Source organism: Ochotona curzoniae, unplaced genomic scaffold (assembly GCF_017591425.1).
Source record: "Ochotona curzoniae isolate NIBS_2020 unplaced genomic scaffold, NIBS_Ocur_1.0 contig_3819, whole genome shotgun sequence".
NCBI classification, from domain to species: Eukaryota; Metazoa; Chordata; class Mammalia; order Lagomorpha; family Ochotonidae; genus Ochotona; species Ochotona curzoniae.
Window position 1 is genome coordinate 15,439,248 of NW_024466004.1, and position 14,627 is coordinate 15,453,874.

The following is a 14,627-nucleotide window of genomic DNA, read 5'->3' on the forward strand; positions in this document are numbered from 1 at the left end:
TCCAGCTGTATGACAGACACCCTATTTTAAAGGGTAGGAAGATAAATAGGAATTGTGCAGCTATATGCCAAGGGATTTCAAAAGTTTGTAGAAGATGAGATTGGAATCTTAGTCAGATTTGGTACAAGAAAAGTTTCAGATCCATACATAATTTCTTCATAATAGCATTCTCTCTTAATTTTTAACGGTCCCTTAAACTATTTATACTATTTATCTCTGGATGCCCAATTTTCTTAGATTGGGGCTAACATTTGGGGGCTAGTATTTCATATATTGGTTGAGGTACTGCTTATGATGCTTGAATTCCATGTGTAAGTTCTTGGGTTTGAGCCTTGGCTCCACTTCCAATTAAAGCTTCCTACTAATGCACACCCTGGGATGGAACCAAGTGATGGCTCTAGTACTTGGGTCTCTGACACCCACATGGGACACCAACCCAGGCTGTTTCAGAGTGTTTGCTTTGGCCTGGTCCAGCCCCAATGATTGCAGGCATTTGAGGAGTGAACCAGTGGATGAACAATAGCTGTCTTTTTTTGTGTCTGCCTTTTAAATAAATAAGAATAATTTTAAAAATAGTTTGTGTCCAAAATTGATACAGAAATACCCTTCTGTTAGCACACAGATGGAGCCTCTTTCTTCTGTAGTTTTATTTCTGCAGTGATTCACCTTAGTTTCACCCAACCATAAACTCCAACTGGTGATTTCATCCGATTTCTTTACCTGCTGAATGGGAGATAGAAACCTGTATCTAAAAAAATAGAACCCTTTCATTCCCCATAGCTCCAACAAACGCAGCCCTCTCCATCTGCCCCCCCCCCCCAACTCCATTATTCGTTGCTAACAGCAACAGGACAACTTGAAAAATCATCCCATGTCCCTGGCACAAACCTACAGTTCATCCACTACCTCCCAGGCACTCAGATCCCTCTGCTGGTTAAGAGTGGAAGTGGAACCACTGTGTAGCTTTTTGCTTTTCTCTTTTTTTCTCCCCTTTTTTCTTCTTCTTTTTTTTTTCTTTTTAATTTTATGTATTTTTATTTTGAATTTTTGAATTATGTGGTACAATTTCATATAGACTGGGAGTTTAAACTTCCAGCAGCCTCCAGGCTGCTGGTGGGTCTCAGGACAGCGCGTCTCATGCCTGGATCCCAGACGACAGCCACCATGTGCACCTGGTGAGCTGTCCCCAGGCAGCCAGCACGCCATTTGGTGCCAGGCTCCGCCTGCTGGCCACCCGGCCGTGGAGCTCTAGGGTTTTGGTTCTTTGAATTGCTGCTTAGGTAGCTCCAAGTTGAATCCACTGTGCTTCTAGAATGTGAAGCAATCGTAAAGATCCCCAATGACAGTAACTCTTCCTTTGAAAAACTTGTAATCACTGAACAGTGCTAACCATCAAATACCAGTTCATGCAATAGCTATGGCTCAGGGCTTGTGCAGCAGAATCATATCCTGTTACCTGACATGATGATGGATCAGGAGAAGGGTCACCTCAGGCAGGGCCATTACATTAACTAGCACTAGTACCATAACCAGGGGCAGATTCTGTGAGGGATGTGTGGGCCAAACCCTGTGGAAATTCAAGCCCCAATGGTTAGCTCAAGAGATGGGGTAGTGATGCACTAAGCTAGGTGTGGCCAAGAAGCCTGTCATCAATCACAGGTAAAGGAATAGTCTGGACTAGTCAGGGCAGCAGCACCCAAATTTGTAACCTGAATAAGGTGTGGGGTGGGCCGGGCTACAACATTCACCAGCTCATATAAGGCCAAATGGAAGGCCAGATTTCACCGGAACCTGGCCTATACCCAATGGCATGTATGAGAACTGGGTCTGGGAGTGGATTAAGTGGAGGAACTTGGGAAACTCCCTTGAACATGTGGTCCAATCCTCGGGGTCGGACAAGCTGGGCAAATTAGCTCCAGCAGCTGGCTAATGTGTCAATTGGTAATGGAACAGGGTGGACTGGGCAGGACTGAGCAAACCTTAGCCCGCAAGCAAAACTAGAGACTAGGACGGAGCACAGGTCATGCCAAGCTAGGCTCTTGGACCTACTGGCCTACATGAACCAGGAACACTAAGCCACAGTGTCTAAGGCAGAGGTCGGGACAGGTGAGGGACTGAGCCAAGCTGAGTCAGAACAACCACTGGCATGCACGAGATCTGTGCTTGGGAACAGGCCCGGTTGGGGAGCTAAGGGAACAACCCTAGCTGGGTTGCGGCTCCCGCTAAGGGGACAACCCTAGTTGGCTTGAGGTTCCCACCAAGGGGCGTGTGGCCTGGAATAGGGGCTACATTCTGAACAGGAAACGGTGGTAGTCTCCCTTGGCACAAATGTGGACTGGGATTGGATGCACCAAGCTGGGCCAGACTCCAACATCCTCTGGTGTCCTGGTGGACCAGGGTAGATGTGGGATGGACTAGGCAAAGTCTCAACCCTTACTGAGCCATGACAGGGCTGAAACATCCAACAGCAAGGACAGTTTGGTTGAAGGCCAGTCAGGAAAAGCCACTGTTCCTGCTAAGACAGGAGGTAAACTGAGTAGGGCTGGCTCATGGACCCACTGGTATGTGCAAAATCTGGCATTGGGAGAGGTTCTGATGGAGGAGCCTGGGCAACTCCTCTGGCACGACACAGACCCGGCAGGTAAGCGCAAGAAACATGATAGGAAACAGCCCAGAACAGGCCATGAAAAGTTACCCATGGCATGGGTATGGGGGCATGGATCTGGGGAAGACCAGGCTAAATCTGTTCACATCATCCACTAGCAAATCCAGGCACCAGAACAGTGTGGATCAAGCCGGGTTCGGATGCAACAAAAACTAGTGCACAATATGGAATGCCAAGGTGAGGTTGCCTGTGCCAGAAGTGACCTCAGCACCCAGCCAGCACACTTGAGAACCAGGAAGGGAGGGGGCGGAGCCAGCAGGAGAATAAGGGAGGGTTCCTTTGCTGGACAGCTACTCCCACTGGAGAGCATGAGCTAGGATGGGGGCAGACCAGACTAAGCAGGGCTACAACACCTGTATGCCTCATGTGGACTAAATCAGGGAAAAGCCAAGCTGGGCTGATTATTTCTACTGGTGCAAACAAAATTAGAGTGGGTGAGGGTTGTTTGGGCTTAGCCACAGCATCAGCTGGCGGAAGCTGGCACTGGGTATTAGTTCTGTCAAGTCAAACCATAGAACTACCTGGAGAGTGCATAATCTGGGAGTGGGAGAGGCCTGGGAGGGAAATAGTGGCCTCATCCCTCTTGGGTTACCACTTCTACGGGAGGGTTCAAAAACCAGGACAGGGACTAGGGTGGAATGGAGTGTGGGACAGACTGGACTACTGCTACACATACTGGCAAACCAGGGTAGGGGACCTGGTGGGGGTTACTGTGGGTCGCTCCAACTAGGCTGCAGCTCCCACTTGTTTATGCAAGGGTGAGAATGTGCTGGGCAGAACCAGGCTGGACTGCAACACCGTTTGGCTCCAGTGGAAGTCGGGGCTGAAAACAGAATCAACCCAGCGATCGCAACCATGGGCCATGGACTGAGCCGGGCCCTGTACCTGCTAGTACATACAAGAATCTGGTCTGAGAACACCTCAGACAAAGTTTCTTTGGACATTTTCCTAATCGAAATGCTGGACTCAGAACCCTAACCAAGAAAAGAGAGAAGACAGAACAGGTCAATCAACCATCTCAGCTATATCTTGGCAATGAAATACGGGGCAAACGGAGACTCTAAGATGTACTATGTCAATTAGTGGATTCTTCAAAGACCTCATAGTGCTTGGAGTGGCAAGATTGGCAGCAATTTATAACTGGTGAACTATCAAAACCACTTGAGCAAGAACCTCGGAGCATACCCTACATGCGGGACCTGGGGAGGGTGGGAAATTGGGTGGGCCTTCTCCCTTAATACCCCCCTTTAATAATAGTCTTACCCACTTTCCTATAGCCCTTGAACCTTTTTACCCCCAATTAACTATGTAAAGATTGTCAAAAATATAATAATAATTTTAAAAAACCGATTTCGTATAGACTGGAATTCCCCGCCAAACTCCCACCCCTGACAGATGCTCCCCATTTTACTACAATGGTGTAGTCCTTCATAAGGACTCTATCAATTCTATCAGTCTCTTACTTAAGTGTACCCCGATGTTGCTGGTACAATGTCAGACAATCCAGCATCCCATTGTCTACACATTTCTAAGTAGCTTTTAAAAGCAAGATTATTTTGAGAGGCAGACAGATAAGACACAGCTTCTGTCTGAGGGCCCACTAGCCAAATGTCCACAATGGCCAGGGCTGGGCCAAATCTGAAGCCAGGAGTTGGGTACTTGATTTTGGTGGGTGGCAGGAGCTTAATGACTTGAGCCATCACTGCTCGCTCCTAAAGTCTGCATCAGCCAGAGCTGGAAATGGAAACCACTGTGATGCGACATGGGCATCCTGACTGTCAGACACAAATATTGGGGGCAGTAAGGGATCATCATTCCACAGATGAAAAGGGGCTCTGGTTGTCTGCAGTCCCCTCCTTTCTGCACAGCACTACAAAACCACACTCCCATACAATAAGAAAAAAGCTGCAGTTCCCTTGCCTTCATAGCTAGGCCTGCACCTCACTGTGGCTTTGCCGATTTTCCTGTCTTTTCTTCAGGTCGCACTTCCATCCTTCGGTGCAGTGTGGAAGGCAGTTCCCCCAGGTCGCCGCAATGACCACCGCCATCCTGGAGCGCCTGAGCACCCTGTCTGTGAGCGGGCAGCAGCTGCGCCGCCTGCCCAAGATCTTGGAAGATGGGCTTCCCAAGATGCCTTGCACCGTGCCAGAGACAGACGTGCCTCAGCTCTTCCGTGAGCCTTACATCCGTGCTGGATACCGGCCGACGGGACACGAGTGGCGCTACTATTTTTTCAGCCTCTTTCAGAAACACAACGAGGTGGTCAACGTCTGGACCCACTTGCTGGCGGCCCTGGCTGTCCTCTTGCGCTTCTGGGCCTTCACTGAGGCCGAGGCCTTGCCATGGACCTCTCCCCACTCCCTGCCCCTGCTCCTCTTCTTCCTGTCCTCAATCACTTACCTCACCTGCAGCTTGCTGGCCCACCTGCTGCAGTCCAAGTCGGAACTCTCACACTACACCTTCTATTTTGTGGACTACGTTGGTGTGAGCGTGTACCAGTATGGCAGCGCCTTGGCCCACTTCTTCTACAGCTCCGACCAGGCCTGGTACGAGCGATTCTGGCTTTTCTTCCTCCCTGCGGCTGCCTTTTGTGGCTGGTTATCTTGTGCGGGCTGTTGCTATGCCAAGTACCGTTACCGGCGGCCTTATCCTGTCATGAGGAAGATCTGCCAGGTGGTGCCGGCAGGGCTGGCTTTCGTCCTAGACATCAGCCCTGTGGCGCATCGGGTGGCCCTTTGCCACCTAGCCGGCTGCCAGGAACAAGCAGCCTGGTACCACACCCTCCAGATCCTCTTCTTTCTGATCAGCGCCTACTTCTTTTCCTGCCCGGTACCTGAGAAGTATTTTCCGGGTGCCTGTGACATCGTGGGCCATGGGCACCAGATCTTTCATGCATTTCTGTCCATCTGCACACTCTCCCAGCTGGAGGCCATCCTCCTGGATTACCAGGGGCGGCAGGAGATCTTCCTGCAACGCCACGGGCCTCTGTCTGTCTACACGGCCTGTCTCTCCTTTTTCTTCCTGGCAGCCTGCAGTGCTGCCACCGCAGCCCTCCTGAGGCATAAAGTCAAGACCAGACTGACCAAGAAAGAGACCTGAAGCATGCAGGCAGGGCAAAGTGTGGAGGAGGCCCCCTGGAGATTTGGAGAAAACTTTATCCAACAGTAGAAATGGACTTTTTATTTTTTAACAATTGGCTTTTAACACAATGAGTGTTTCCAAGGATATTCCATGGCTCCATGATTTGAAGGCAGAAGCAGTCAAGAGCTTTGCAGTCATGAATAAAAGGAATATTGTTTTTTTCTGGGTTACAGCCTTACAAAGAAGGGAGATGATCTTAGCCAAGATGAATGGGACACTGATTTAAGGAGAACCATCTTCATGCCTGAAATTTTTGGAGAATCTTGAATATTGTTTCCAGAGGCAAGGCATAAGGCTGAGCACGTGATAAAATTGGACTGGAAAGTAAGTAGGTGGCAGTTCCTCATTATGTTGCAATGGCCATCCTACTATGGCAGTGTTTTTGTCAGTGAAATTGTCCCAAGAATCTTTTTTTCATTTGGCTTTCAGATTGCCTAGGGTGGAAAACAGAATCTTGAAGATGAAGGTAAAACCGTTAGACTCAATGCAACCTGCATTTCATCTGATTCCTGGCCCCCTCCTCTCCTGTCCACTGTAACGGTGATTCTTTTCTCAGGATAACAGCTGTCTGCCTGCTTTGTCTAAAGTGCTGTTCACACCACATTTTCTTTGCATGGTAGCATCAAAGATTATGAATCAGTTATAATTTCAGGAAATGCATGGAGCCATGTGGGGAATCAGGAAGCTTGTTCTCATATAATACTAACGTACACAGTACTAGAAAACACAGTGCCAAGAACCACCAGGAAGCCCAGCCCAGGAGCACGAATACTGTTGGGTGTCGTGGCACTCTGCTGCTTCCTGCCTGTGGGCTACAGGGCTGCCTGAGCGACATTAGGGCTGCCTTACAGAACAGGTATCTGGGAGTTGTTCAGGGGAATTTTCTTCAGATTAGATTGGCATGTTTAAGAAGTCTTTGGTAAATTGGTCCTAAAGCCCTGGGGGTCTGCTTATTTCAAGAGGAACCCATTGTCCAACTTCCCACACAACGCTGCTCTATGAAGAAACCATGTAAAGACCCAGTTGAGGGACCTCAGGCACGTAGTCCTGAACGCTGGGAATCATCAAGCACGTGTGTTCACTGTGAAGTGGTCCCTGGAGTCTCCTTTGGGTGAGACTGTGTGGACCAGGTATCCTATAGCTGAAATGCTCTGATTGGAAAGTTGCTGCTCAGCATCTTCTGTGAGATGGGAGGTGCTCGCCGTCCGTGGTCCTGCCGCACGGCGCTCTCTGAGGAGTGACTTCTGCACTAATCCAGTCAAGGAGACTGTCAGGGATGGCTGGAAAGAGTCCTGAGACTGCAACTGTCCTATCGGGATAAGGTTCCCTACTTGCTAAAGAGGAAAGTGGTTTAACTCCATTTCAATGAATTTAATCAGTTGCTAGGTTACAATTTCTCACTTCAAATTTTTGTTTCTTAGCTTTCTGTGAGAGGTTTGTGAGTTTTGTGCCTTATAAATGGAAATGTATTAACACTTCACTCAATGTATGTGCATGTGGGATTTTTCTGCTCTGAGTTATTGAGGTAAGAAAATAATTCATTGCTGATAGGCCAGTGAATGCAAGAAATTTCAGAAAGCTAGATTCGCGTATCAGTCAAGACTGTCAAAAAAGGGGGTGGGGAGGAACATTTCAACTCAATCTATCATATAATCTTTAGATCAAGAAAGCATGTGTCTTGTGAACTACATTGTTTTTCAAGTGCATTTCTCTTGTTAATCCTCAAGTATGTGAACTTCTGCGCTACTCTAGTGTCTCGTAGCCAAACTCACAGTAAATCAAATTAGCAAACTGAACTGGGTGGAACTGAACAAGGCAGTGGGGATGTTGTGCAAATGCACTGCAAGTGGAGGGGCAGTGAAGATGGAAACTGAAAGTATTTGAAATTTTTATAATTGAAAGATTAGTCTTTTAAAAGGGAGTGAACTGAAGAGAAGTGAGGAGGATGTGACTCAAGCTCTGTGGTGGTATTGGTAGACTTAGGTTTTCAAGCCAAATAGATTTTTTTTGAAAGAACAGGAAGTAGAGCAGTGAACCTCAAATATGTCCACAGACCAATGCTAGTCTACATATACTAATGGCCTATGGCACGATAAGAGATGAAAGAGGCACTAAACTTGGAGTTAATTGTTATATAATTTTTATTTTTATGTATGCAACTTGGCACTGAAACAATTTGAAATTATTTTTAAAAACACTTTTGTAAGAGATATTTGAGAAGTGAAGCATTAAGGTAGGGGACCATAACATGCTTTCAAAATAGTATAGCATAGGGGCCAGCACTTTGGCATTGAGGGTAAAACCTCTGCATGCAGTGCCAGCATCCGATGTGCATACCGGTTTGAGTCCCAGCTGCTCCACTTCTGATCCCACTGCCTGTTAATGTGCCTTGAAGAGCAGTTGGTAGATGGCTCAGGTGCTTTGGCCCTTGCACTTACATGAGAGATCCAGAGGAAGCTGCAGACTCCTGTCTTCAGTGTGACAGCCCCAGCCATTGCTGCCATTTCAGGAGAAAACCAGCTGATCAAAGATCTCTCTGTCCTTCTCTGTCTCTTTCTTTCCCTATGTAACTCTGATTTTAGCATAAATAATATAAATCTGAACAAAAAATACACGTGTATCATTAGAAATATATCAACACGGGAAATCCTGGTGTGCTTAAGTAATCAGACTTTTGAGGAATTAAATATTCTTTTTAAAGTGTTTTCATGGAAATAAACATATTAGTAAAGAATGAGCCTAGATAGTTTAGAGAGGACTAATTAGGAATTGCAAGAAGGAAATTGCTCTCACTCTAACCACTCTGACAGTTGACATTTACTGGAAATTCTACTGGTTGTCTTTCCCTCTGAATTGATCTTAATTGATCTTCAAACCTCAAAGTGTAAATGCCTCTAGAAATAAGTAAACTATCATTCATGTACATTTTAATGTGAGTAAGAGTTCAGATTTGTATGAAGCGCTACTCAAGGTGGAGAGAAGGGAGCAATGGCCATAGTAAACCAGGGATAGAGTTGCCTGGTTCCTTCCTGCCGAGTTCTTCCTAACTTGTATTTACTGATGAGCTAATATTAATGTTCTTAAGATGTTAGGGTTTCATCCCACTTGATGACAAGCATTCTCAAGAGTCATCCACTGGAACTTTGAAATCGTCAAGTGTCATCTACTGCAGGTAGGCGCTCAGAGTAGGCGCTCAGAGCCTTGGAATGAAGGAAGTTCCTTCCACCTCTGTGCCCCACCCGTGCACAGAGAGTACCTGAATGCTTGAAGACATTAACATCTTTGGTTGTTATGCTGCAGTTCCAGATAGATTCTAAAGATGATGTCCATGTGCTAGTCAAAGAAGGCGCAGCCGTGTCATCAGGGTGTCTGCCTAATGTACTGGTCTTGTGTTCTGATTGACTGCTTGGCAAAGAAAAAAGTGGAATTGTTTTCTGTCTATATAAATCTATTCACACAAATAACCATTAAACGATTTTATATATGGATTATTATGGTGTCAGGAGTTTAAAGAAACAGCTTTCTTGGGGTTTTTTAGGACAACGCTCTTGACAAGAGTTACCGTGACAAGATTCATCCTAAAGAAAAGTTTTGTTTAGAAAAATACCGTCAGAAGGTGGTCATCACATAAGGGAAAGAAGTTCAAAAGCTTAAAAACATTTACCCATAGCCAGATCCCCAAAACACACACTCTGTCTCTCACAGACACTCCTAATCCCTACAGAGGAGTAGGACAGATTGCCCCATAAATGAAATAGAGTTAATTTCTCTGGGTATTTTAACCTAATTAAAGGAATACTCTAGTTTTGTGGACATTGGAGATTCCAAAAAATTTGTATCAATAGATTGCATTTGCTGAAATCTGGACATGAATTTGTATAGGTCTGCTATGTGACAGGTACTATAATGTATGTTATAAAATGTGGCATCTTTCCACCAAATAACTTTATGGTGATAAGTATTGTATTTAAATATTTACATAAAAGGTGATTTCCTAGGTTACTGTAGCTTCAGGTTTAGCACCATCACAATAACTAAGAAAATGGCATTTCTGTAGCTGGGGCTTCCAACTGGTACAATTATGAATGTCCTTCTCGTCCAAAACTTTTAGTCACCAGCAGTGGCACCATGCAGTTTGCAAACGCTTCTGATGTCGGTGGTACTGGTATAACCCTTCTGCAGATATTGGTTCATCAAAATGTATTGAACACCCACCCATTGGTAAGAGGTGTCATGTTGTCTCTGAAGCTATTACGGTGAAGCAAAATGAAAGCCCTGTAAGCAGAGTCTAGAATTTGTTAGTTGCCTGGCATCTTCCCTTGACACCATGAAAATATCCTCTCTTCCAGAGGGCTGAGAAAGCATCTTCTTTGGGCCCCAGAAACTTTCAGAAGGATTGAAAGGATTCCTTTTTCCTCCCCAGAGGCTAGAACCATCACCCACACTAGCAAGGCAGACACCTTACAAGTACCTTGACCTCTTGTTATGCCTGCTGCTTCTCCAGGTCTCCTCATTGCTCTTTAAATTCACTACTGGGATCCTTCACACATCCAGGCAGAAAGGATCCCTAGATTTCCATGATCATTATAGATTTACCAGATGCATAAAGTCTCATCCTTCAGGGAGGGGATGTGGGGTTCTAATCTGAGTAAAAATTCCTGATTTGATAGATTGTAATCTGGCTGCCTCCTTTAAAAACTCATCTTGGGACTAGTGTTGTGGTGTGTTGGATTAAACCAGTGCCTGTAACACTAGCATACCATATGGGGGCTAGCTTAAGTCCCGGCTACTACACTTCTGATCCAGCACCCTGATAATGTGACTGGGACAGCAGCGAAAGATGACCTAAATGCCTGGGATCCTGCCACCCACATGGGAAACTCAGATGAAGTTCTGTGTTCCTGGTTTCAGCCTGGTCCAGTCCCAGCTGTTGAAGCCATTTGGGGAGTAAACCAGCAGATAGAAGATCTCTCTCCCTCTTTCTCTGACTATCTTTTCAATAAATAAATCAACATTTAAAAAAAAAAGGCACTATCCTTTATGGATTCTGTATAAATAAATTTAATATGCAAGAAAAATTGCATTGAAAAATTCGTTTAAATATTAACTTTTAGAGCATGTCTATCTAAAATAAGGGTCTTCCTTACTTAATAGATTCTCAAAGGAGGAGGTGTTAACTGCATTGAAGTGCCAACTCCCAGTCCAATTCCAGCAGGCGTGAGCATTTGGCGAATAAACCAGCAGAAGGGGTAATCCAGTTTCTCTGTCTCTGCCTTCCAAACAAGAAAATGTTAGGTAAACAGCGGAAATATAACAAAAACTGTTGCTGATTATTTCTCCTTTGAAAGTAATATGTATTTATTAAGGAAAATACAGGAAACTGGAAAAGCCTTTATGGTCCCATCTCTAAAAGAAAATCAATTTTAGGAGAAAGTTAAGGTCTTACCAAAATATTGTCAATGATAAAAGGTAAAGTGACAATGTCATGCCAATTTTCTTAAAAAAAAATGAGGACTAGAAATTTTAAGCACTTACTCTATAAAAATACAAAATCAAAAAGACTTTGGCTTTGTTTACAACAATACTGAAATTGTTGCTTTACACTGCCTTCTGACCTTGCATAAAGTAGCTCATTTGATGATGCCATGACTGAGCTAGCAGCTCAGGAAACAGAGCTAGTGATGCGTGATCTCTCCTGCTGAGAGAGTTGTGTGAAATGTGTCTACTGAGTTAAAGCTTCAGAGTCAACGTCTCAGAGTGTGGTGCTACAGAGGCCTTCACTGCAGGCAAGGCCTTGCAACTGAACTGATGAGTACTAAGCTCACTGATAATCATTTGACAAACAGCAACATTAAGTACAGGCACCTAGCCTAACCACCTGGAATGCCTGTTGTTATGGAGGACAAATAAGCCAAATGAATTAAACAGATGATATATATAAATTAGAAGATGTTGATAATGAGTAGAACTAGAGACAAGAAGGAGGGATAGGCTGGAAGGGTGGGGTGAACATAGAACTGGAGAAAACTTGGAGAAGCCAAGGAACCAGCTATGTTTCTCTCCCTGCAGGGAAGAAGTTCAAGGTCTCCATGGCTAAAGCAGGCCAGGAATGATGAGAACTGCAAGAGCAGGAAACAGGAGAACAGACAAGGAAGACAGATTGGAGAGGCCTTGGAAGAACTCTGGCTTCTATTATAGCTTCAAAGAGTGGCAAACTGCAAGAATTCTGCTCAGGGAATTTCTGGGTGGCTGTTTATGTGGATTAATTGCTAACGGTGCAGTACCTATCCTTCAAAAAAGACAGGGCAAATTCTGTTCTGTCAATCAACACAACACAGTAACACAGGTTACCGTTAAGTTATTGTCTTAGTGGGCCTGGCCCCACAGACTGCGTTCTGAGGGACGTAGTCCCCAGATGACAGGATTCTGTCTAGAGCATTTTTGAAGTGCCTAGAATGACAACCTCTGCTTCACAGGCAGGTTTTTGAGAGTTTCTTCCTTCTGTTGACACGTGTTTATACTCTGGGTAATTCCCTGGGCAGAAATGGAATGACATATCCAGGGCACAGTCTCTAAATTGATCATAACAGTTTACATTCTCTAGAAAGCACCATTTGCCAAGTACTAAGGGCACTTTCTTTTCTGAGATTCTTTAACTCTTACAATTCTATGAGATAGGACTATCACTGCTGCAATTTGACAAATGTGGAAGCAAAGACCTAGACAAGCATGTTTGCCCAAGACTGCCTGTTAACTAGTGGACCCTCATAGAAACTTTGAAACTAGAAACCATATTCTTAGCCACCAAAATTCACTGAATAGGATTTAATGTTCCTCATTGCCAACTGTGCAAACTAGAATTTTAAGATTGAGAGAAAGTGTAACATGGATAATTTTGACCTATGGTCCCCAAGTATTCTCAGACTAGTAAATAAACTTCTTATATCCTTGTAAAAATTTTTTTAGTTCTCATATCTTATGTGTTGAATTGTGCTGTCTAAATATGTGGTGGCCCTAACTCCAAGAATGTTAACTAGTGACATTATTTGAAATATAATTAGAGATGTGATTAAGGTGAGGTCTTGTTAGAGTGGGGTGGGTCTAGTCCACCATTTATGGTGTCTTATAAGAAGAGGACATGTTGGAAAGACAGAATCAAAACATAGAGACACATTAAGAGGAGGATCCTACTTAACAACTGAGGCAGAGACTGGAGCTGTGCGAGCTGCAAGCTAAGGGCTGCCAAGGATTGTTGGTAATAACCAGAACCTGTGAGAGAAAACAACCATGCCATTACCAGCACCTTCAGTTTCACACTTCTAGGCTTTCAGAACCATGAGCGAAAAAAAATGTTCTTTTAAGCCACTAAGTTCTTTTAAGCCACTAACTTTATTGTTGCAGTCTTAGGAAACTAGTATATAATCCAGGACCAATCTCAGGTGTTTAAAAAATAATTTATTGTTTCATTGACAGAAAGATCTCTCCCTCACAGATTTACTTCCCAAATGCCAGCCAGGGATGAGGCAGGGCTAGGCCACAAACAATATCCAGGAAGTATTTCCAGACTTTCCACGTATGTGACAAGGACCCAATTCTTGAGCCACCTGCTATCTGCTCCTTAGCAGGAAGTTGGAATTGGGATTAGAGCCAGGACTTGAAACCAGGTACTCTGACGTGGGATAAAGGAATCAGGGCCAGAAGCACTGCACCCACACCTGCCACCCACACTCCGTACACTGACACACTTTGCCCAAACCAATGGCCCTTAGTCTCTCTGCTCCACAGGCACAAGTAAGCAATGGAACGTGTAGAACATAACCCTCCTTGCTACCCTATGTAAGGGCGAAAGGAGTTTGGAGGTCTCACATGTAAAATCAGCAGAGATACTTGGGGAAGTTTATCACATTTGTGAATACAATGAAACCTTTGTGGTTTGGAGTTAAATACTTAGAAAATTTTCAGAATAGTCCATTTCTCTGTGGCCAAATGTATTTCTTTCCGAGTCTACCTTGATAAGGAGGTGCTCCTGGGTAGGATATTGGCAACCTCCTACCTAGGCCCTGGCATTTATGCCTTGGCTTTCACAAGTCACTCATCTTCCCACAAGCATTTTCATCTTTGCTGCAACAGGCTGTAAATTTACTGTCTGCCCTCATAGTCCAGTGGATGAATGAATAGATAGATAGATACATACATAGATAGATAGATCATCCCACATCAACAGCGGAATGAGCCCAAGTCTCCACAAGATTCAGCCCTCCAGCCTCTTCCAGGACATTGGAAACTGTTGTACACTTTCTGAAACTCCACATAAAAAGAGATTGGAGTCTCTTCTACTCTCCAAAAAAAAGATATAGTGTGCACGTGAGGGAGGGAAGGAGGAAAGGAGAAGAGAGAGAGAGATCGGCACAGTGGGAGAGGAATAAAAGATATAAATCGCACATGCCAAGCCCTTTTAGATGTTACAGTCTTTAAAATGCTCACTGCATGTTCCCCTCTGCCTTCCCATCTTTCTACCTTAGTTTGTCCTTAGTTCACTATCTGTAGTTTTTCTACTTTTCTGGTAACTTTTCGAACTGCCTATTCAAACTTTGGCAACCAAGCTCTTACTATGTGTCAGGGACAATATTTTAAGTGCTGACATTAGCTCACCTAATACAATATATTTACAAACTGGAAATTATTATGAAGGAAAGGTTACAAGGTCAGAGTAAGAGAGAGAACCAGGTGCAGAGTGGCTCCAGAATCCACACTTCACAAAAAAGTCATTTGTTTTATTTTATTTGAAAGGTAAGAAGACAATGAAACAGAAACAGACTGC

General features: G+C 44.6%; 1 protein-coding gene across 1 annotated transcript in view; it reads left to right on the top strand.

Moving 5' to 3' along the window:
- Positions 1 to 12,035, top strand: part of PAQR8 (progestin and adipoQ receptor family member 8) — a 45,303-nt gene extending 33,268 nt beyond the window's left edge. The window contains exon 2 of the mRNA XM_040983533.1: positions 4,645 to 12,035. Coding sequence (XP_040839467.1) covers positions 4,700 to 5,764 — 1,065 coding nt within the window. The 5' untranslated portion in view covers positions 4,645 to 4,699 and the 3' untranslated portion in view covers positions 5,765 to 12,035. The remainder of the gene's footprint in view (positions 1 to 4,644) is intronic.
- Positions 12,036 to 14,627: the final 2,592 nt, after the last annotated feature.